The sequence below is a fragment of the Leopardus geoffroyi genome, chromosome C3 (assembly GCF_018350155.1).
Source record: "Leopardus geoffroyi isolate Oge1 chromosome C3, O.geoffroyi_Oge1_pat1.0, whole genome shotgun sequence".
Classification (NCBI taxonomy): domain Eukaryota; kingdom Metazoa; phylum Chordata; class Mammalia; order Carnivora; family Felidae; genus Leopardus; species Leopardus geoffroyi.
The window spans coordinates 141,213,537-141,238,511 of NC_059338.1; the positions used below are offsets into that span (position 1 = coordinate 141,213,537).

General features: G+C 42.6%; 1 protein-coding gene across 1 annotated transcript in view; it reads left to right on the plus strand.

Annotated features, from left to right (window-relative positions):
- ASPH (aspartate beta-hydroxylase) overlaps positions 1 to 24,975 on the plus strand; it is a 224,123-nt gene that overhangs the window by 188,937 nt on the left and 10,211 nt on the right. Inside the window, exons 22-24 of the mRNA XM_045455143.1 lie at positions 15,249 to 15,384; positions 20,419 to 20,510; positions 20,900 to 21,033. Coding sequence (XP_045311099.1) covers positions 15,249 to 15,384; positions 20,419 to 20,510; positions 20,900 to 21,033 — 362 coding nt within the window. The remainder of the gene's footprint in view (positions 1 to 15,248; positions 15,385 to 20,418; positions 20,511 to 20,899; positions 21,034 to 24,975) is intronic.

Sequence of the window (24,975 nt, forward strand, 5' to 3'; positions counted from 1 at the left end):
TATTGGAAGAAATAGTGGCCAAAAGCCTAGCAAGTTAGATGAAAGAGCTTACGTGACACATCCAAGAAGCTCAGTGAGCTTCAGGTACGATAAACTCAAAAAATATGCTTAGACGCTTCTCAGGCTGTCAGAAGCCAAAACACAGCGAGTCTCTCGAAAGTGCAGAGGGAAAGAGAACTCCTGTGGAAAAGGGATCCTCAATATGATTACTAGCTAAGTGGTCATTAGATACCACGAAGTCCAGAAGGCAGTGGGGTGACATTGAAATGCAGAAAGAAAAATAAAAAGAATTCCATAGCTAGCAAAATAATCTCAAACATAAAGGAGAAATGAAGACATTCCTAGAGAAATAAAAACTGGGAGAGTTTCATGCTGGTGGACCAGCTCCCCAACAAAAGGCAAATGTTCAAGTTGAAATGAAAACACTAGATGATGACTTAAATCCACATGAAGAAAAGAGAGCATTCCAAAAGATAACCCCATGGGCAAACATAAAAGAGTACATTTTTTTCCCTTGTCACTCTTCTTACATCTGATTTTTAAAACTGCCATAGGGTGCATATATAGATCAATAAAATAGAACTGAGAGTCTTACATTCGTGACCAGTTGCTTTTTTGATAAGGGTGCCAAGACAGTGCAACAGGGAAAGAATTGTCTTTTCACAAAAGGACAGGTTGGACAACTGAATATCAATCTGCAAAAAAATGAAGCTACCTCATACTCTACACCAAAAATGGAAATAGACCTAAATGTAAGAAGGAAAACTATAAAACTTGCAGAAGAAAACATAGAAATTAATTTCATAACATTGAGTTAGGCAGTGTTGTTTTTTTTTTAGATATGACAGAAGTCAAAATAGAGAAATCAGATTTCATTAAAACTTACACTTTTGTGTTTCAAAGAACACAAGCAATAAAGTGAAAATAAAATCCACAGAATGAGAGGTGATATTTGCAAGTCATTATCTGGCAAAGGACTTGTATCTAGAATATATTAAGAACTCTCTTTAACTCTAAAATATAGAGACAACTCGGTTTTAAAATGGGAAAAGATTTGAATAGACATTTCTTCAAAGAGGATCTATGAATGGCCAAGAAGCACAAAAAAAGATGCTGAATGTTATTCATCATTAGGGAAATGCAAATCAAAACCACAGGATACCTCTTAACACCCACTAGGATGGCTGTAACAAAAAAGATGAGCATTAACAAGTGTTAGCAAGTACAAGGAGAAATTGGAGCCCTCAAACGTGGCTGCTGGGAATGTCAAGTAATGCAGCCACTTTGGAAAACAGTACGGCAGTTCCTCAAAAAGCTAAACAGGGTAATAATGGCCCAGCACTTCCACTCCTAGGTATATACCCAAGAGAAACAAAAACGTACGTTCGTCCAAAAATCTGTACGTGAATGTTGGCAATAGCATTATTTATAACAGCAAAAAAAGTAGAAGCAATCTAAATGATGATTGAATGAGTAAACAAAATGTGGTATAACTACACAATGGCAATTAAAAAAAATGACGTATTGATGCGTGATACAACATGAATGAACCCTAAAAAACATTACGCCGAGCGGAAGAAAACAGTCACAAAAGACCACTTATTTTGCGTGATTCTATTTATGTGAACTGTCCAGATTAGGCAAATGCGTGGAGACAGAAAGTAGATTGGTGATTGCTAGGGACTGAGGAGATGGGATGAGGGAGTGACAGCTAGTGGGTAAGCACTTACTTTTGGCATGATGAAAAGGTTCTAAAATAAAGTTGATGGTTGCACAACTCTGTGAATATATTAAAAACCACCGTATTATAAAAGTCAAATGAATTTTGGTATGTGAGTTATAGCTCAATAAACCTGTTTTTTAAAAAAGGAAACCATGATATTATATTGTAGTTCAAGTATGTTAAAAATAAATAGGTTTCTGGGGCGCCTGGGTGGCTCAGTCAGTTAAGGGTCTGACCTGGGCTCAGGTCATGATCTCACGGTTTGTGAGTTTGCGCCCCGCGTCGGGCTCTGTGCTGACAGCTCAGAGCCTAGAGCCTGCTTCGGATTCTGTGTCTCCCTCTCTCTCTGCCCCTCCCCCACTCATGCTCTGTCTCTCTCTCTGTCAAAAATAAATAAACATTAAAAAAATTTTTTTAAGGGGCGCCTGGGTGGCTCAGTCGGTTAAGCGGCCGACTTCGGCTCAGGTCATGATCTCGCGGTCCGTGAGTTCGAGCCCCGCATCGGGCTCTGTGCTGACAGCTCGGAGCCTGAAGCCTGTTTCAGATTCTGTGTCTCCCTCTCTCTGACCCTCCCCTGTTCATGCTCTGTCTCTCCCTCTCTCAAAAATAAATAAAACGTTAAAAAATTTTTAAAAAAAAAAAAAGTAAAAAAAAATTTTTTTTTTAATAAAAATAAATAGGTTTCTGGGGGGTTGATGAAAAACACCTACCTTAACAATCATCAGTGAGACCACAGAGTGAAGCAGTTTAGAGCATAGGACTCCATGGCCACATTGCCTCATTCTGGTATTTTGGTCCAGTCCTTACTAGCTGTGTAACATTGAGCAACACTCTGTGTCTTTTGATTTCATTATCCGCAGTGTCTGTGGAAATGGGATTTGTTCCCTGACTGTTCACATTTAACAAGTCACTAGGAAGTGCTCAGTAAGTATTAGTTATTACTTGTGATTTTAATTAGTTACCTTGTTTTCATAGAAAATACTTCTTAGTTTCCAAAATACTTGGAAAGGCAATTTTGTAATATTGCGTATTATCAAAAATAATAATGTAACAGCTGTAGTGTATGAGTTTGCAGTCAATGCACTGAGTGCTTTTGTATATAGTACTTCTAATCTTTACAGAACTCTCCAAGATAGGTGTGTCTGTGCCCACTTATGTATGAGTAAAGGAGGGAGTAGAGAAATGAGGTTTGTCCATGGTTTCATATTTAATGCTGGCAGGGCTGGGATTTGAAGGAAAATCTTTGTCCCCAAAGTCCATACCTTCGCTGTAGCCCACTCTGCCCTCAGAGTTAACTGGCGTCTGCTCTTAGTTTCAAGTCCTCCTTTTTGTCAATCCTGTATTTCAAAATCCAGTTTACCTAGACTTCTTGATTTCAGCCCTGCCTGCTTTAAGTTCTTCTTTATTTAAGAAGAAAAGCAGGACCTGTGCATCGATCGCAGGGTCCCCAGCAGCACAGATTCTTAGAGTGTGTGACATCTTGTGTTTGAAACTCAGTGCATTACTTGCTAACTGTCTTTCCTTGTAAAAATGTTAATGTTGTGTCTGGTTATGACTTTCAAATAAGAAAGTAATTTCAAGGTGACCATCTGCCAATAATGACCGTGACAAGAGAGAGCCTGCTGTGTAAGGAAATCCAGGGCGAGTGACCATTTAGTTGACAAACACTTGCACATCAATATTCCTTCCACTTTCAAGTTATATATATTTTGGATTTCTAGAGTTGTCACATTATCTAAAATGTCTAGTTTCATAACGTACAAATTACATAACAGGCAAAGATGCCCAATCCATGATTGGGTATTAACATCTTAAAGTGGAAACTTTCTAGATCAGGTAGCTGACATTAAAAAAAAAATTTTTTTTAACGTTTATTTTTCAGAGAGAGAGAGAGACAGAGCGTGGGCAGGGGAGGGGGAGAGAGAGATGGAGACAGGATCTGAAGCAGGCTCCAGGCTTTGGGCTGTCAGCGCAGTGCCCGACGCGGGGCTCGAACTCACAAACTGAGATCATGACCTGAGCCGAAGGCAGAGGCTTAATTAACCGACTGAGCCACTCACACACCCCATTTTTGGCCAAAATCTTTTTAGGATCCTTTTGGCCCTTATATGACAATTAACTGTCATGGATAGCACATTTCCATTGAAATTATTCTCACTGTACAGTTTTCTTGAAGGCATGGGACAATGCATTATCTGTGTTTTTTCCTTTTGTTGAATGTTCATTGTTTCCCCTCCTTCTGTCGTTTGCAATTTGGCAACTCGGTGCACTGGGGGTGGTAAGAGGCTATGGCAACTGATTGAAAAAAAAATTAGAGAAAAAATATCCCAATGGAGTTTTCTCTTTTAGGTGTATTTTCATTAAAAGCATGTAGGTTGCTGCTCAAATTGCAAATATCAAAGCTATAAATGCTTTAGGGGTATTTCACATAGCAATTGAAACAAATGGATTAAAGTCTTTGCTAGGTTATAAATAGAAAAAATATCTCTTCTGGCCAGAGAAAAGCCACCATACCGTCAGAGTTTTCCTCTTCCCTTTTGAGATTAGCTTTTTGATGTACATTTCTCCATTCCTAATATAGAAATCACTGTCCTAACATTGAAACTCAACAACAGCGAACAGCAACTGAAAACTATAGTTTAAAATACACCTTTTGTATTTGTGTTTCCTGATACCTCTTTGCATTCATCACGGGCCAAAGGAAAAGTTTTGCATCCTTTTTCTGAGTTATTCAGAGCACCTGCTCTGAAGCAAATAGCATCACAGACAAGTTTCCCCTTCCTCATATTGTAGTTATATTAGTTGGAGGAGTGCCCAGTAATATTTTTCTGATGGCATGACACAGTGCATAAGAATGATTGATTAAAACGCTACTCTCCGTGTCGTTTTTCTTCAGACTGTGGCTTTTAATTAAGAAACCCATTGTGTAAGAATAACGTTAACCTGACAAAAATAAGACTTATACAGTAATATGTTAGTGGTTCAGCATTTCTGTCTATTCAACATTTCTGTCTGTGCAATTAAATATTTGAATGTTTCCACTGAACTGCTTTTGAAATGAAATGGATTAAGAAAGAAGAAAGAGTGTCAGATTTACAGTGGCATTAAGCTGTAAATTAAGAAGATAAGCAATTTTATATGAAAGTAGGTATCGTCCTATAAAGAAGTGCTCAAAGCAGTTCCTTAAGATTAACATAATAGTTTAATCCTATTTTTCTAAATCAAACTTTAAACTTTGAGGATTCCAGTGATGGTTTCACACACACACAAAAATGACAACCCAATGTCAATAGGGTCCAGAGAACTTGGAGAGTTAGAAGGGGGTATGACTCAAAGGGAACCTTCTAAAGGGGGCTCCACAGTTGAACACGTTAGTTTTCTTCTCAGCTCTGACCCCTCGGGAGGGTCATTTCACTCTCTGAGCCTCAGTTTCTTAATCTCTAAATTCAAAATAATTACATCAGTTTCTCTTCTGCAAGGTTTTAATGAGGCTCAAAAATGAAAACATGGGGGCTTGGGTGGCTCCGTCGGTTAAGCGTCCAACTTTGGCTCAGGTCATGATCTCGTGGTCCATGAGTTCGGGCCCTGTGCTGATAGCTCAGAGCCTGGAGCCTGCTTCGGATTCTGTGTCTCCCTCTCCCCTGCTCACGTTCTGTCTCTCTCTGTCTCTCAATAATAAATAAACGTTAAAAAAAAAATGAAACAAAACAAAACACAATCCAGTGAAACCCTCCATGCTGGGTGTGCCTGTGTGTGTTTGCACAGGAGCCCTTAACAAGAGTCAGCACTCTGCTGAGCTTCTAGACTGGCGTATGATGACGATTTTCGCAACACAGCGAAAGAATAAAATATTTTACATTCTCTCAATTATTTCAAACCGAAAGGTTGTTTTCCTTATTTGTCAGTGAAAAAAAAAAAGTCTAAAAATTGTCTTTATCTGTGACTCTCTTTGGGAACTCACAGTGCAGTGTTTAATATTTCAGAAAAATTGTGAACTGTATCTGTAGGATGGTACTCTATTTGCTGTGCCAAAATTTTGAATCCTGTTGGTCATGATCTGTGTCTTAGTACGCATTCGCACAGGTCAATGTCTTACATATACGTATGTACATACATATTATAGATATCTGTTTATCTGTTATATAAGTGATTTATTGTATATATGCACAGAAAGCCTCCCCATCAGAATCCTAGCCCCTCGATATTTTCCTGTCACACTCTTAGTCTCTTGATATTAGGGACTTGGGGGGTTTTGCTTGTCTAGGACATAGCTCAGTGCACTGTTCCCTGTAGACGGAACAGGAAAGGGAGATGGTCCCTGTGTCCCCTTTTAATTTCCTCTAAAAATGTTGGCCCATTGCCTGCCAGTCTCGCCTATGATATGAGGAATATGCATCTCATTTGCTCCCTGAAGCCCTCATGCTGAATGTTTCCCCTGGTAACCTGGACTGTCTTTTCTCCTTTATCCTAGTAGTGGACACCCTTTCTCAGCCACTTTCTAGAAAGAGCCAAATCCCATTCTCCAAGACTTTTCTCTTGCCCCGTGATGGGTGCCTCATCTTGCCGTTTTTCTTCAGTAAGGATAATGAGCGACTGAATGTACAGACGGCATCCAGACCATACGTAAAACTAGAACCTTGACCCACAACCTGCAGCAAACTGCCTAGGAAACCACTCCCTTTTCTGTAATAAATAACCCAGGAAGCCAGCCTGCTGTAAATCAGACTTGCAGGAAGCCAGAGTAGCCAGATAACAATCTCTAGTGACAATCCAGGAGTCTAAAGAATAACTTCTGTAACAATTGGCCCCAAATGGCCAGGACTTGATTAATAACTGACAGCCGCCTTAATGTTTATCCCTGCCTCCAGCTTAGAACCAACCCAAGAAAACCAAAAATGCCCTCCTAACCAATCACATCGGATGCCCACTTCTAGTTACCTTCCAGCAGCCTACGCTTTTTTTTACCTTTAAGCTTTCCTGCTTCTCCTCCACAACAAGTGATGGTGGCCGACTCCCTTGCTATGGCATGCTGTGAATAAATAGCCTTTGCTTTTCTCATTCAGTTGGTCCTCATTTATTGCCACAATAAGAAATGTCAGATACTTCCTTTTATCTTTCTGTTCAAACTTGAAAAATAGGAAATCTGATTAAAATGCATTCGTTCCAGCAAGAGATTGCTTTTTTAAACGCTACTAATTTCCCCAGAGATTTTATTAAAATTCTCGTAAAGGCAGTTTGCTGTGAGAACATTATACTCACTGTGCCATTTGCTGCGATTGCGTAACTTCAGCTCAGTGCTCAGAGAGATGCCCTCCACCCTGGGCTGTTCTCTCTAAGGCAAAGTCCACTACTCATGTCTTATCTAGGATATGCTACCCGTTGTTTCATGATCATGGTGTAACGTATAGACATGTTTGGGCTAGGACTCAAGCTGAATTTTATCTCCCCAAAAATTAGATATGCAATTCCCCAAATGATTAACTATAACATGTTCATAGCCAATTAGATAACATTCGGTACATATTGTTCTAAGGTCCTGTTGTTAACAATGTACAAACTCTGCCTAGCATAGTCATTGGGCACATGCCATCTCTGAATTTAGAGTCAGAACCTTACAAGGTACGTACATATCTCTGGGACTTCTCAGTTGCCTCTCTCTGCGTTTTGCCACTTCCCTCTTCCCTAACAGCTAATCATACCGTTACCTACCTAATCTTTTTTATGTTACTCTGAGCTCTAAGAGTTCTCGTGTCAAGTTTTGTCCACACGTTGAAAGCGTTGCTTTTCCTGCCTTTTTCATGACTGTGTTTTATTTCGTTCCTATAAATGTAGTTTTCCATGTTGATGTGAGTTTATTCCTCATCCCCTTCCATCTGTTATTTGCTCTCTTAGTTGGAAGTAGTTCTAACTTGGATGTACATTCACGTTCTGTGTTGACGGTGTTCCCCCAAATTCAAGCCCTGATCCCCAGTATCTCAGAATGGGACTGTATTTAGAGACAGGGTCATTAAAGAGGTAGTTAAGTTAAAATGAAGCCATTGGGGTGGGCTGTAATCCAGTATGCCTAGCGTCCTTACAAGAATGGGAAATTTGGACATGTAGAGGGATGTGGGCACACATAGATGAAAAACCAGGTAAGGACACAGCTAGAAGATGGCCTTCTACAAGCCAGGGAGAGAGAGTGCAAAAGAAACCAACCCTGTGACACCTTGACCCTGGACTTCCAGCCTCCAGAACTGTGACACAATAGCTTTCTATTGTTTAACTCACCCGGTCTGCGGTATTTATATGCTATGGCAGCCTACGCAAGCTAATACCATTAGTGAAGAAAGTCTCCTTACTTAGCAATCTGCAGTGTTTACTTACTGCCTTAGCAAAAACATTTCTCTGAGCAGTTCTATTTTCCTACATAGAAAAAAATATTTAAAGCTCAGTTAGGTGAATGCTGCTTGATTAAGACGAAATTAAAGTGATCTTATGTCAGACTTCAAGCATCATAATCGATTCTGTCATCATCTGACCGCATCGTGGAATTGGGCGTTCACCACCCAAGAGGTGAAAAGAAATTAGGGTGACAATCAATCAATATATGGAGTAGCAGAGTTGGATTTAAAATGTGAAATATGATGTCGAGAGATTTTTTTCTTCTTTCTACTGCCTGTCTCTGTCCTGTGAAACGTCATCACTTTGAGTTTGGTGAGGTTTTGAAGAGGCATTCGGGGACTAATAAAGGGTTTTGCAGGCTAATAAGATTTTGTTTCTGAGTTTTACTGGAAGGTCAGATTATGTATCACAAGTCCCTTCTAGCCTATGAGAAAAGAAGGTAAATAAATAACAATCCACATTTAGAGGTCTGTAGAATATATGAGTGAAGAAAGATTACGCAGAACTGAGCGATACATTTAATACTTCCCACATGAAATCTCTTAAATGATAATAAAATAATTTTTTAAAAATGACTTTAAAAAAAAAAGCAGGAGAGAGACAATAACAGATGAACAGCGTCAGCATGTTTTTTTTGTTTGTCTTCTGAAAATGTAAGAGAGAAGTATCTGACTTGGCGAGCCCAAGAAAGGTGAAACCCAAGTGATGGCAGAGGGGCTTCCAAAGAGAAGGAATCGAAGATAGCTGCTACTACAGCAATTGCATGGCCTCCAAGAACAGGCCTCTCTCTGCCTTCGTTTCAGATGCTCAGTGAAAAAAACTGGCTTGATGATGCCCCCAACCACCCACCCAGCCTGAGGCCTGCCAACCCTAGACCCTCCCCTTTCACACCTCCCGATCATTGTCTCAGTTCCTGCAGGACACCCAGTGTGAAAGAAGATAAAGAACAAAACAGAAGGAGTGCTGTAGCTCAGGGGACACGGAAAACGCCGGAAGCAGATGCCAACACAAATAATATCTGTAAGACCCTCAGAGCTGTGAGGGACTAAAAAAAAGAATAGGTAGGATGCTGTGAGAAGGAAACAAGACCCAAATAGTGCTGTCTCAGAAATGTACGGAATATGATTTGCAAAAGTAGGAATTTCATAACAGTACTGGAAGCTAAGTCAAGAAAATCTCCCAGCAGGGAAAACAAAAAACAAATTGAAAATAGGGAAGTTAGGGGCGGCTGCGTGGCTCAGTCAGGTAAGCGTCCAACTTCAGCTCAGGTTATGATCTCTCGGTGTGTGAGTTCAAGCCCCGCGTCGCGCTCTGTGCTGACAGCTCAGAGCCTGGAGCCTGCTTCAGATTCTCCCTCTCTGCCTGCCCCTCCCCGGCTGGTGCTCTGTCTCTCTGTCTCAAAAATAAACAGTAAAAAAACTTTTTTTTTTAAAAAAAGGAAAACAGGGAAGTTAGGAAAACTAGAAGCTCAATTTAACAAACCAAAGAAGTTCCAGGAAGAATAGGGAAGGAATGGAGAAGAAATTATTAAAGAAATACAACTGAAAAATGTGAGTTTCCATATTGAAGGGACAGGTAAGTGACCAGCACTTACACTAAGGCATAGTTCCAGGAAATTTCCAGAAGCTGGAAACAAAGAGAAGATTTTAAGATCCTCATTATCATTGCTGTACTTAGGCAATGATACTTTCAGCACATTTAATTTAGAGACTCTGGAGGGAAGTAGGAATATTTCACTCTCAAGGCACGGTGGACAAGTAAATTGCTCAATATCACATGGCTGGTAAGTGGGAGAGTCAGATTTCCAAAGCAGGCAGTCTAGCTCTATACCTACCATTCTGTACTGACTTCCTTTAAAGTTTTCTGAGGGACCAAAACAAAAAAAAGGCACCTAAAAGTTCAGATTTCCCAACGGCAACACCAAATTATAATATAATGTAGCATTGCTTTCAGAATTCTCAGGAGAAAGTATTTACTGCCTAGAATTCGGGGCACTGCCCCGCCTTCAATCAGATGTAAATATAGCTTCAGATATTTTCAGAAGTTTAGTTTTACCTGCGCCGTACCCTGCGTTCTTGGGAACAGCTAGAATGCAATAATTAGGAAGGCCAGTACCTGGCAGGAGCCAGACGAAGTTCCCTGCAGGCCCAGACAACAGCCAGTCCAGATCAAAGCAAGGCCGATGGCTACTGCACCGTTATCCTCAGAAAAAGAGAGGAAGAAAGGAGTGGCTTATATGATGTGTTTGGCAAAGGGTAGAATGGTATCAAGAGATTTTCTATCACCCTTTTAGTGCTATAGAATTCTCTAAGTGCATTACAGAATGAAGCCAAAGGAAAGGGGGAAAAATGTGGAATGAAGTGTAGTCACTACAGTAGTACTCAGGGGTGAATGATCCCTTCATTGTGATAACAGTATAAAACCTTAAGGTGAATTTACGCAGATGTACGGAAGACTCGTGAAATTAACTGTATTGCAAGATGGAGAAGAGGGAAAAGAAGACATCGGATTGTTAACTTGTTACTTTTCCTAATAGAAGCGTTCAAAGGAATTAACTGGGGTTGGACTCAGGATGGGGGAAGAATTGAGTGAGAGACTGTTGCTTTTATTGTAAGAGCCGTAGTACTGTTTGACTTTTAAAAATGTTTAATTTTGTTCTTTTAATTTTTTTTAATGTTTATTTATTTTTAAGAGACAGAGAGTGCAAGTAGGGGAAGAGCAGAGAGAGAGGGGGGGACAGAGGATCTGAAGCAGACTCTATGCTGACAACAAAGAGCCCCACGTGGAACTCGAACCCACGAACCATGAGATCATGACCTGAGCCAAACTCAAGACATTTAACTGACTGAGCCACCCAGGTGCCCCCCAAATGTGTGTTTTTAAGAATAAAAATATGGAGAGAAATTTAATTATTTAACTAGAAGAATCAGTTTGGCTTTAGTTTGCTTCTTTAAAGACTTTGCACAAGAAATCTGTTTTGGGAAAAGACTTTAAAAATGGACTTCATCTGAGGCACCTGGGTGGCTCAGTCGGTTAAGCATCCAACTTCAGCTCAGGTTATGATCTCTCGGTCTGTGCTGACAGCTCAGAGCCTGGAGCCTGCTGCAGATTGTGTCTCCCTCCCCCTGCCTCTCCCCTGCTCACGCTCTATCTCTCTCTCAAAAATAAATAAACATTAAAGCAAAATGTTTTCATAAAATTTTAAAAATAAATAAAAATAAAAATGGACCTAACCTAATTTGATGTTGAAGAGAAAAGCATACCATCCAGGTGAATGAGCAGAATATCTGGGACGTGAGGACCATGCCCTGAACTGCTTGGGGGTGGGGGTTGGATTCAGGAGAAACAGGAGAACTGTAAGCGTGTCCTGGGATTAATGAGGCTCGAAGCTGGGGACGCCACGTCGAGATGACTTGACTGCCAAATGTGAGTGAGGTTTAGCAAAAGTCACGTGCCCATGATGGGTTTATGAAGCCATGTAGCGTTGTAACAACAATCCGATCTCTGTGCTGTCTAGTCTCTGTTGCCACAAGAAGGAACGTGAATTCCAAGCTGTTATCTTCCCGGCAACCAACGCAAGTATCAACCCTGTCAGTGTCTTTTCTCGGTTTTATGAAATGGGTGTATTTAGGGTCAAAGAAGTAATATTTTAGATGAGTCCTTTAAAAAGGTGGGCATGGCCTGGTCTGTGTGAGCCTTCAAGTCCCTGTTGGACATCTGAGTGGTATTGCTATAGAGAACTTCATATCCTTTCTCTCTCTCTCTCTTTGTCATACACACACACACACACACACACACACACACACACACTGCGTAATTAGGTTTGGTGTTTAGTTCCCTGTAATCATGTGAATTTTATACAATGTGGTTCCTTGATTTATGCCTAAAAATAAAATTCCCACGTCCCATCCCTAATTTCTCCCTGACACCGATAAAAGAGACCGTGCCGTATCTTTCCAAAGTTGAAAAAAACAAAAAAACAAGTACACTCATTACCTTGGTAAAAGGCAGCCTGATTGTAAGTAAAATTTTAACATTTTTATTTAGTACAAAAATAAAAAATAAATAAAAAATAGTTGTGTGTAGTGATGCTTTCCCTTTAACATTCTCCTTAGGGCTTCAGGGCCCTGTTTTAGTAACTAAAGGTAAGCTGTTTGCAAAGATTTCCCTAACATCAGCATTCAGAAGAAATGAAGGAAACTTCTAAAATACCAGGAGGGAAAAAGGGAAGAGCCTGCTGCGTAAGGCTCCCGTAACCTCATCTGAAAAGTAATTTCATGTGTTAGAAAGGTCATTCTCCCCTCATATGCGTGCTAGTTTAACACAAGTCTAACCGAATTATCCATCAACTTGAACAAATTCCGATAGCCACAAGGAGAGTTGGCGATTGGTCCATTTAAGATGTGAATATATGGGGAGCATTTTTTTTTCTTTTCCATAATCTTGGGATTCTTGAAAACGACCATCATGCCAAAGTGAGGGCTTTTGAGTATCTTTTTATTGGAATTCTGTCTTTGACTTGCTATTTATGAATCACCTACTTGGAATGAAGTAGCATTGGAATTATTGATGAACAGCACCAGCGTGAATCAGTGTGATGGTAGCTACAGCTTTGGATTTTGACACAAATCAATAGGTGGGTCTCACAGAAATAGCAGCATAAAATGGGTAAATTGGTGTAGCCACCGTGGAAAACAATATGGAGGTTCCTCAAAAAATTAAAAATAGAACCACCATATGACCTGGCCATCCTACTTCTGGGTATATATCCAAAGTGAGATATTGAAGAGATTTTTGCATTCTCATGTTCGTTGCACCATTATCCACAATAACCAAAACAGAGAAACAACCACAGTGTCCATCAACGGATGGATAAAGAAGATGTGATATATGTACACATAAACACACATGTACACACACACACTGGAATATTATTCAGCGTAAGAAGGAAGGAAATCCTGCCATTTGCAACAACATGGATGAACCTTGAGGGCATTATGCTAAGTGAGATAAGCCAGACAGAGAAAGACAAATAATGTAGGGTATCACTTACATGTGGGACCTAAATTTTAAAAAAGAAAAAGTCAAACTCCTAGACAAGGAGAGTAGAAAAGTGGTTGCCAGGGGCTAGGGTGGCGTGGGGCGGGGGGTGGGGGGGACGTGAAGGAAATAGGGAGACATTGGTAAAGGGTATCAACTTTCATCCATAAGATGAATAAGGTCTGAGGATCTAATTAACATGGTGACTGTAGTTGATTACACTGTATTGTCTAATTAAAATGTGTTAAGAGAGTAGAACTTAAGTGTTCTCAGCAAAAAATTTAAAAGTTAAAAAATAAAAGATAAATTTGTGGGGCGCCTGGGTGGCGCAGTCGGTTAAGCGTCCGACTTCAGCCAGGTCACGATCTCGCAGCCCGTGAGTTCGAGCCCCGCGTCAGGCTCTGGGCTGATGGCTCAGAGCCTGGAGCCTGTTTCCAATTCTGTGTCTCCCTCTCTCTCTGCCCCTCCCCCGTTCATGCTCTGTCTCTCTCTGTCCCAAAAATAAATAAACGTTGAAAAAAAAAAAAAATTTAAAAGATAAATTTGTGAGGTGATGAATGTGTTGATTAACCAGGTGGAAGAAATCCTTTCACAATGTATTTTTACATCAGATCACCACAATGTACGCTTTTAAGTATCCTACAATTTTATGTGTCAGTCATACCTCAACAAAGCTGACATTTAAAAAAGAAATAAGCCAGTGGACTCAAAGAAATGGAGGGGGAAAAAAAGTAGAAAATCAGTAATCTAAAAATCTGGGTCTTGCCCTAGAATATCTTAATGTCATGTGATATAACAAGTGTTTGGCCGAAGTTCACGCCATGTTTTCATACAAATCTCTGAGGGCACCCGTCTCTCAGGGCCCGCTGCCTATGCAGCCTTCCTGATTCCTTATCTTTCTTCCTACATTGAATCATGAATTCATAAAGCACAGGTTGGTAAAAACACTTCACACATTATCTCATGCCTTGCTCTGTCCAAGAATCGGCCAACCAGTTTGGCTTGATTGATGCAAAAGATAGAGAACCATGTTTTACAAGGTACCTTAATCCCTTTTCGGGGAGCACTAACTGTTGTTTCCATTTTTTGTGTGCCAAAATTTTTCTCTTTGTTTGTAACTTACTAGTTCCGGTTCCATGCTCTTGAGCCCTGATCCTTGTTGAAATCAGGTACCGTGTTCCCCTCTGTCCATGTACCCATATATTCAACTATTCCATCCACCTCCCTTTTAACCTAGAAATGTTGGGCATTGTTAACATTTCAAAATCCTGGTTTAGCTGTACAATTAGTCTCATTGTACAGTAGGAAAGCAGGTTTTGTTCTTTCTTCTGAGGGTAGTTCTCGTTTGCCAGTCCACCTGCTCACTCCGGCCTACTTTGCCCTCTGTCCTGCCCTCGTCAACATCGCAGCATGGTAGTGAGGATTACCAGGAGGCGAGAGCTCCAGAATGCTCCTTCCGCCGGTCTGCCAGCATCTGCCTGGCCACTCCAGGCTGTGCTGGTCCTAAGCCCACTTTCTGGCCAGGGCTAACCACCCTTATAAATAAGAAGTCAAAGAAATAGGTTTGCTGGCTGAATTGTAAACACGAGGGCATTTATTTGCTTTGTTTTGCTGTTCACTCTGTAATTCATCACAAGTCCCAGTGGACACGTTTCCAATGTCTTTAAAATGTGATTAACGTTCACCGTGTTGAATGGCATCTTCCCGAGGACCTCTGTTGGAAGATGAACTCTGTGATTTGCAACCTACTTTGGACGCCGGGGTGTGACATGCAGGGTCACACGTGCCAGGATCGGCAAGGGCAATGGTCTTGTTTGCTTCCGATCTTAAAAAAACAAAACAAGACACTTACGTTTTGGAGGGGACTGTTGTCTGAGGGGTTATTGAAATTTTTATGCTGCAAAGGCATTCAGTTCTCAAAAATGATAGGGCTTCTTTTAAGCCCTTGACAGGAAGTCCCAGAGGAAATTGAAATAAGCAAGTAGTTGAGAGCACAAATTTCGTTACTGTGTGAATCAGATAAACAAACAAAAAGCTGAGAGTCATTATAATGACTCCCAGGGATGTTTTCGGTCCAGTGACACCAGAACCTTCCTTCTAGTCCTTAGAAAGAAACTGGAAGTTAATCCGCGATGAAGGCCTTGCAGTGATGGACAAAGCCAAAGGCCTCTTCCTGCCTGAGGATGAAAACCTGAGGGAGAAAGGCGACTGGAGTCAGTTTACGCTGTGGCAGCAAGGTGAGCTCCTGACTTCTAGATGAAAAAATACGTTATCTAAACCCATCATTGTTTCTTTAAACTACATGTGAACATTTACTGGTGTGTGTGTGTGTGTGTGTGTGTGTGTGTGTGTGTGTGTGTGTGTTCACATGTGTATTTGGATAAATATATAAATAGTATTTTGATTCATCTGGTCTTTCCCATTAAATGACATGTTACAGGGGCACCTGGGTGGTTTCGTATGTTAAGCCTCTGACTTCGGTTCAGCTCATGATCTCATGGTTCATGAGTTCGAGCCCCCACATCAGGCTCTCTGCTGTCAGCACAGAGGCTGCTTCGGATCCCCTGTCCCAGACCTTCTCTCTCTGCTCCTCTGCTGCTCACTATCTCTCTCTGCAACATCAATAAACATTTTTAAAAAATATGTTACAAAGACTAGCCCTGTTGTGTAGGCTCAATTGAAAGTGTACCATGTGCTAATTACTATCTTAGAAAGGACCTATCCTGAGCCTCATTTGCTCTGTAGCACGGAGATGATGTCGCACGCCAAGATGGAGTCACCATGGGTCGGAGATGATAACAGTCCAGAGTGACAGGTGTGACAGAGTGACAGGAGATAATGACTAGTGTCTGTGCTCCTCAAGAATAGGAAGTGGTTCACATTCCACCGAACATTCCTTGGGCTGAACCCGGGCTCAGGCACATGCACGGGACTCCAATATGTGTGTGCTCAGTGAGTGAATATATCAATCTGTCCTGTAAATGAGGAGCATTGGATTTTATGTGTAAGGCTCTTTCCAATTCTCTTCTTGAGAAATCAAGTCAACCTGGGTTAACAGCCATCCAGAAACAGATCCGTGGTGAAGAGTCCGCTGCACCAAATAAATCGAGAGGACAGGCGGTGGGGCTTACTCTGGAGGACGAGTAAGCACATTTTCCTCCCTTGTGCTCTCGGAATGGTTTGCACAGAAGAGAAGAGCTACTTCAGTAACATTTTCAAAGACAGTCTCTCAGAAGAGAGATCACATGATTGTTAGAGACTGTCAGCTTTCTTGCCAACAAGGTTTTTTTTAAGGGAGTGACAGGGTCACTATGTGAACAACATGCTAAATCTGTCTGCTGGCAACTCACTAGAATGCGTGAATCGCGTTGGCCTTAAGCATTCACCAGTTCATCTGATGCCTCGGTGGCATTAATATGCTTCTGCACCAGCGTCCTTATGCCCTCCTAGAACAGTGCTTCACTACAGCAGGCCTCCTGGCAGTAATTTCCAGAACCACAGTCTCTGCTATAAACAGGTGCTTTGATAAAGTTGAAATCGGCAGGGCATTATAGGCAGATTGAAGTTATCAAGCGGGGTGCCAGGCTCGTTCAGTCACTGGAGCATGCAACTCTTGGTCTCAGGATTGTGAGTTCAAGCCCCACGTTGGGTGTGGAGCCTACTTAAAAAATAATAAATAAATAAATAAATAAATAAATAAATAAATAAATAAACAAACAAACAAACGTTTTAGGCAAGCAAGAAAAAAATAATGGTGACAAGATTTGGTTGGAGGCAATATTTTGACTTAAATTTTCGCATTCAAAAAAATTTAATTGTGACAAAATGTATTCCTTAAGCTGTAATATATGATATTTTTCACTTGTATTATTTCCAGAGAGTGACTGCATTTCTAGCTTGATTTCCATTTTGACTCAAAATAGTTGACCTGTGTGTGTATTGGAGGGGGGGGGGGGGGGGGCGGGGCAGTAGATATCATAAGTATGTGTTTTCCAATTAGTTGCAGTTAATTACACAGAAATTAGTTTCTAATTGTATTTGTGTGTGTGTGCGTCCTAAGAGAATAGAAGTCACGTGGTTCCTCTTTTAGGAAGTTTTGTTAAGGTTTTTTGTGGCCTGATAATGGGGTTTTTTTCCCCTAAAAGTGTGTTTTCAGATTGCTAAGTGAATGTCATGGAATGTTTCTTTTGCTCGTACTTATCAATCATCACCAGCAGTGAACAGTAAAATATGTAGTTGGCAAATACACCATATTTGTGCACTTTTTCTTCTCGAGCCCACAGGAGACAGTGCTAACCAGTCTCAGTAGCCTTTCTGGTTGAGCTCGAGCTGAAGCTCTGAGTCCTTCTCAACACGGTGTTCTAGGGAGCCGCTGACAGTTGGTCAGATTCGTCGTGCAAGACGAACCTGTTGTTATCCCAGCAGAGCCTTGAAACTTAAGAAAGACAAAACCCAAGACCTTTAAACATCCCACCTCCGTGAATATTTCTTATAACGTATTTTCACATGTAAATGAAATATCCAGCTGATTCTTCCAAATCTGCATTGATAAAACTCCTTCTAGGGCCATCTTCTCCCAAGTCCATCGCTTCTTCAGAGTTAGTTTCAACTCGGTGAGAAGTAATCAGACAGCAGTAAGGCCACACTGAATCCCGCCGCTGGACAGTCTTCTCCTCAGCGGAGGGAGCTGCTTTTCACAGCTGCTTTCTAACCCGTGATGTGACCGAGTTGTAAGTTATGCCGAAAGCAGAGGTTTTGGAGACCAGCAACCCCAAACTGGAGGCCTGGCTGCACCATTCGTTAGTTGCGTGATGCAAACATGTTCCTGAATCTCTGAGCCTCAGATCCTCATCCGAAAAAGGACAATGAGAACCGTGCCTCAAGTATGGGGTTGTTACTAGAATCAGTGAGTGCTCTCGAAAGATCTGGTACACAATTATCCACTAAGTGAGAGTGGCACTACTTTCTTATTACCTAATAACCGTATGTTATATAATAATAACAGTAAGGGAGGGGCGGTCTTAGGTCATGATTACTTGGGCCATGGTTAAGAAGGACTCTGGGTCCAGTTTGGCTGAATTCCTGCTGTGTCACCTCTCTGTGCCTCAGTTCCTCTTCTCTAAAACACAGCTCTGACGGCACCTCCCTCGCCAGGAGTTGTAGGCATCAGGTGAGTCCTTTTAAGTATGCCAGGTGGTTCCTGGCCCACCGTGAGCACCATGGAACTGTGGTTGCATTCCTAAATCCTCACCATCACGTGCGAATACTTAAAGCTGCCGATGGAAATCCACGAATGCCAAGCATCTACTACATGGAGAATATGTGTTTACAGACTAGAAAAGATTTATGTGTCTTCCAAGGCTAAAGATGTTCAAATGTAGCCCTGACCAAGTGGCAGTCCTAGTGAAACCCAATCCATTAGGTTACGCTTCATTAAGGTCCAACACACCTGTTCTCTACGGGGCACCTGCTCAGTCCTCACTACCGCGCCCATGGAAAGTCCAGCCACTTCTGGCTGTTCCTGAAGCCTCCAGACTTCACTTAACTGCTGCCTGCACAGCACAGAACCCAGAATCGGGGCTTTCTACCAGGCCAGCCCCAGATCCTGCATATGGGAAGTCATGGGAAGCTAGGCTTAAAAATGCTTTATGATGACATGATACAGGAATCTGTTTGGTCAAACTGCCATTTATCATTCAACTCCATTAATCACTAAAAATAACAACTAATACTTTACTCAAGGGGCAAAAAGATTACTTAGGAAAAGCTACTGTACATATAGACATTGTTTTCTAGAACATTGGGGTCCATTTGAAGAAAACACTTTTTTCTTAAGTTTATTTATTTGAGAGAGAGAGAGAGAGAGCAGGGGCGGGGCAGAGAGAGGGAGATAGAATCCCAGTCAGGCTCCACACTGTCAGCACAGAGCCCAATGTGGGGCTCGAACTCACAGAACTGTAAGATCATGACCTGAGCAAAAATCAAGAGTCAGATGTTTAACCAACTGAGCCACCCAGGCACCCCAAGGAGAATATCTTTAAGTTGCATTCCTTGTAACTCATTTTATTCTTGGTATATGATTATCCTGGGACACAACTAAAAATTAAATAAAGTTAAACTCAGCTTTTAGATGTAGCAGTCCCTTGTAGGACTCTTGAATAGGGAATTACAGTTTTTCTATCTGTAAAAAAAAAAAAAAAAAATCCATTTTTCTCCATGAGAGCAAATAATGCCGTGTACATTTCTGAGCACGTCTTTTCTAAAACACAGTTATTTTGTCGATGGTGAAGAAATTTATACAGTTCAGGATGCTTAAGACTATGTCCCAAAATCTGTGCTCCTGACACTGTCACTTATAGAAAAACATCATCTCTCAGAGACGCCTTCCCCTCTTCATTTACATCCTCTTCTTTATCAACGTATGAAGAATGATCTGTACAATGAAAATGACATTGAATTCCCATGAAAAATGTTCAGGTAACTCTTTGCTATAGTCCTAGGAATGCATTTTTAGGTTAGAAACATAAGCTGGTTTTTTCCTGAGGGAGTCTCCTGTGACTGCTGTAACAAATTACCACAAATTTAGTGGCTTTCAAATGACACAAATGTATTATCTTCACAGGTCTGGAGGTCTACAGTGGTCTCCCTGGGCTAAAATCAGAGTGTCCTCAGGGCCATATTCCCTCTGGAGGCTCCAGCTCCTGGAGTCTACCCACATTCCTTGACTTGAGGTTGCTGTCCATCCTCAAAGCCAGCAGTGGCCAGTCAAGTCTTTCTCCTTCTGTATCACTCAGACACTATCCTGCCTCCCTCTTCCACATTGAAGGATTCTTTGATGACATGACACCCATCCACTTTATCCAGGACAATCTCTTTATTTTCAGGTCGGCTGATTAGAAATCTCAATGTCTTCTGCAACTTTTATTCCCCTTGCCATGTAACATAACATATTCATAGGTTCCTGCTTGCAACATGGACACCCTTGGGAGGGGGGCATTATTCTGCCTGTCACCAGGAGAAAAATAGGATTCGGCACTCCCCTTGTCCATTAGACATCCTTAGTCAAGTCGTCCAACGCTGAGTGGAGATTTCTGGTCATTGCCCTGCTCGTCTGCTGGTGGAAGACACTTTATGCTTTGTCTTCTTGTGTTTGCTCAGCCTCCTCATTCCCAGTGAGGGTGACGATACAGATTGCCCATGGGCAAAACAGGATGAGCTAAAATTTTACTGTGATTTGTTTCTAACGATGGTTGTACCATTTCTTCTTCTAGGAAGAAAAAATGAAAATGCCTGTAAAGGAGCTCCTAAAACCTGTTCTCTACTCGATAAATTCCCCGAGACAACAGGATGCCGAAGAGGACAGGTAGTACCTAGCGTGTCTTTGGTGACCCGAAGAACACAGTTATTAGGAATAAAGGAATGCTAATGTTTATAAAGCGACAGTTATTGCTTTGGGCCAAACAAAGGCCTCTTTTTTTCTTCTCTCTTTAACAAAACGCCATTCCGTGTGGTCGATGGCAGAGCTGAGGGTGGAAGATGTTCAGTGTTTATCGCTTCGTGGAAAATGAGAGTCCTTATCTTCAGTTCCTTCACAAAGAAACTAGACGAGAATATACATTCTCAGTCTTCCCAAGTAATTCCTTCTTGGAAGAAGTAATTACTTTCCCAAGTGATTTTCTGCGGTCACTTTAATGTAGCATTTCCTCCACCCCTCGATGCATGGATGACCGGTGTGTTACTTTTTCTGCGCAGATCAAGTATTCCGTCATGCACCCGGGAACCCACGTGTGGCCGCACACGGGCCCCACCAACTGCCGGCTCCGGATGCACCTGGGCTTGGTGATTCCCAAGGAAGGCTGCAAGATCCGATGTGCCAACGAGAGCAAGTATGTTTCCCGCCATCGTTTCCTCTCGTATCACCTCTGAAGAGGGGTGTTCCTTACAACCAGTCTGTGTTCAGTTGGGTTATTTCTCTTCCTTTGTAACTGAAGTAGGCTGGAGTGGGTGATACTAATCCACACTCTAGTCTGTGTCCCTTCCTTGTGCTTTCCGTGAGTCTGGAGAGACTCCTCGGGTCTAGGGCCGCCCTCCCTAATCATTTCTCCCCACACCATTGTCATCTCAGTGAAGAGCCTTCTCGCTTCTCTTTCTAGATGGACAGACTTGCACTCAGGACCAACCATCTTGTGCTGAGCAATATACAGATTACACATTGTGTTTATTGCTCTACAACTTGAATTATTCATCGATGCGGAGGGTCCCCCTTCCTGAAGAAAATGCCCAGTGATACTTACGTGTGTTGCTCTAGGGGAGGCAGCATGGGGCAACAGAAACAGGCTGTGTGTTTCAAATCCCAGGCTGCCTTTTTCAAACCCCAGCTCTGCCACCTAATCCTGCGTAACCTGGGCCCATTCCTTAATCCCTTCGAACCTCAGCCTCCTCACTTACGAAATTGGCAATGATGCTGTCTGCTCTGCAGGATTATTGTAGGATCAAATGAAATAACACATACAAGGCACTGAGCCCACGTCCTAACATGAGTGGGATGTGGTGAATGTTAGGCCCTTCTGCCCGTGCCTTTTGCTGTCCTAATCCTATTGCTCCGGCCACCGAGAATGCCCTTCTTTACACTCATCCAAAATAAGCCTATTGCTAAGATCCAATGTCGTTTCATACAAAGGAGCCTCTCTTCTGACTTCTGAGTGCATATATAGTATAGATTCTCAGTAATCCTGTTCTGTATCTCCCATTGCTTTTTATCAGTTGGCATATGCTTGCCTAATCTCTGTGAGTTAGAAGATCCTGGAGGGCAGAAACCAGGTTGCTATCTTCTTAGTCATTTCTCAGGGTCCTCAGTAGAGGTCCGATGGGGCGGGGAGGTACCTCCTATTCGGGAGGTAGTTTGAGTTGTTCGTTTGGTTGTCGGCAGAGACCTGCCTGTCCTGCACGTGGCGTAGCGACACGGAGTGCTGTGGGAGGTTCAGATAGGGCTTTCCTCTGCCAGACGTGCTTCGTCAGGGACATACCACAGGCTCAAATGTCGGAGTCATAAGAGCAGTACAGATCAAAATGCTACAGATGGGACAATGGGCAGCTAGCTCATTTGCTGCTGGGGTTTTGAGAATCTTGACAGTGGTGACTCTTAAAGACAGGAAGGGTTTGGACATTGAAAGCTGGGGCGGGGGGGGGAAGGCATTTCGGGCCGAAAGAATAGGATCTGTGAAGGCACAGAAGCCAAAAATGAGAGAGGGCACATAGGGAGAATATGGAGTGATGTCAGCAACCACGAGCGTATACAACAGGATAGGTAAACTGATGCACATTAAAATTTTCGAGAGTTCATTTGGGCATACATCGATTCACATTGCATAGTGTCAAAGCAAAGGTGGGTAGGAGTGCCCCAGGGCAGGAGCTGGAGGGCAGGGTTTCCAGAGAGAAGATGCTGAAGCCAAGCAAAGGAAGTAGTTGACTAGATACCGCGTAAGCAGTTGGCCCTGCTTCGGAAAACCCATTTGGCTGTTTGTGATCAGTTGCTCTTCTGCTTCACTTTCTCAGATTCAGGTGCATTGACTCTGGCTTAGACTTCAGTTTGCTTACGTAGGCTGCCAAGGCGTGGAAGCCACCCTCGTCTAACGGCCTTCTTGGCTAAAAATTTTAACAGCACATATAGAATACGGTTGGAAAATGAAAGCAGAATAGAAGCCCAATTATAGAAGGCTTTGATCAGTATTTGATAGTGGGATCAGACTCTTGTCAGGAAGTTACTCTGGAAGCCATGGCGGGGAGGATGCGGGAAGGCAGGAAGAACAGTTAGCACCCTGTCATGGTGGCCCACCCAAGAAGAGCTGGACTCGGGATGCTGGAAGCAAAGGGAGAGTAATGGGCAGGTACAGGAGATCTTATGCACCTTGACTCAAGCGTGTGGTGTAAGGGAGGGAGAATCCAAGATGCCTCGGCGTGTGTCCATTTGGGTCAGTAGGAGACTGTTGATGCTTTAGCGAATACTGAGAACTTGGGAGGTGTGAGGCAAGTTCAGGGAAATGGGTAATGAGTTCAGTGTTTATATATATTTTATTTAAGTTGCTACTGGAAGTAGCGATGGAAAGTAATGGAAACATCCAGGAGTCAGCTGGATAGAGATGCCTGGAGCTCAGGAGAGAAGCCATGTCTGGCCATAAAGGTTGGAGAGGCAGACTTAGCAGGTTCTGGAGGAAACTTGAGACTCCATGAACCCATCCACATTTAGAAGACCGAAGGAGGAAAGAGAACCACCAGGGAGGTGGGGCGGCCAAGGGCAGAGGTGGGAAGAACCAGGACGAGAATCAGAGACAGCTGGACAGGAAGAAGTTTCTCCCAAGATGAAATGGACCTTGTCAAGCCTTTGGGGACTCTGTGTACACAAGCTCTCCACCAAAGGGAAACAGGGTGAGGACGTGATGGGGGACCCAGGGAAATGGAGAGAATGCCAGGGAACGAGACCAAGTAACCATGGGCAGTGAAGACGGGGAAGAGCACCAGGCCTGTTTCCTGAGTACTGCCTGTGGTTAGAAGTTTGTCATTTGTTATTCCTGTCTCTGGATCTGCTTCCCTCCCTCCATCCTGCCATCTGTTTATTTTTTAAATTTTCTTGTCTGTCATGCTTATAGATACTCTGGGGAAAAACATCACTAAACAAAAGTCCACTTACAAACAGGTAGGGAGAAAGACACGTATGAACTGATCCTTGTCATCCAAGGCCTGAGGCAGCAAGAAGCCCAGCTGGAAAGAGTGAGGCAGTGAGGAAGGGGAGCAGGTAGAGAGTGCCAGAAGCTTGAACAAGAAGCCCAGCAGGGCTCAAACTGCAGGAGCGGCACTGGGAGAGCCGCCCCAGCGGCACATCCACAGTGCATTCCCCACACCAGGCTCCCAGCAGACGCCTGGTGACCATGCTTGACGAAGAAAGGGACTGCCAGGCCCTCCCCCCAAGCTGAAAGCATGATTAGGTTAACGGTCTTCACCTACAGGAAGTAGCATCTGTCCTGCACCGGCCTCAGTAAGCTTGAGTAAGAACGTTAACTTGGCCGCCCCTCAATTTCCACGGACTGTAAGTACCTGTTGAAAACAGTAATTTGCAGATGGTGTATTTTGCAATGATTAGTAAAAAGTGCTTTCCTTGGGGCGCCTGGGTGGTTCAGTCAGTTTCGCGTCCGACTCTTGATTTCATCTCAGGTCATGATCTCACGGTTTGTGACTTCAAGCTGCACATCGGGACCTGCGCTGTCAGCATGGAACCTGCTTGGGAATCTCGCTCTCTCTCTCGCTCTCTCTCTCTCAAAATAATAAATAAACTTAAAAAAAAAATTTAAGAGTGCTTCCCGTTCTCTCCTCCCTGAAGAGCCCACAGCATCGATGCCTTTCCACCTCCTCATGATGGCTGGTCAACAGCCTTGTCTGCGCTCTTCTTGAGTTTTATGTTGTGTTACATTCTCATCCTCAGTAAGCCTTCACTCAAGAGCGGTTGGGTCAGGCCAAGTACTTCGTTACCAAACTCATGTTTTTCATAAAGGAAATGGCTCCATTTAAGTACTGTGTGATGCCTATAGGGAAAATAGCTGGGTATCTGGATGGGAGACAGGCAGTTTCCAGACTCTGAAGACAGAAATACTGAAATATGAAACCTGGAAGTGTCATGCTGTTAGTGTAGAAATACTATTAGTGTGGAAAGAGAAACACATAGACCAAGAAATCGGGCTCCCTTGCGCTAGGCAACAGGACGCAATTTTCGGAGCCTCTCGACTCCCAAAAGAGGAGGTTACTCGTAGCAATTCGTGCATCGTAGTTCTCAGGTG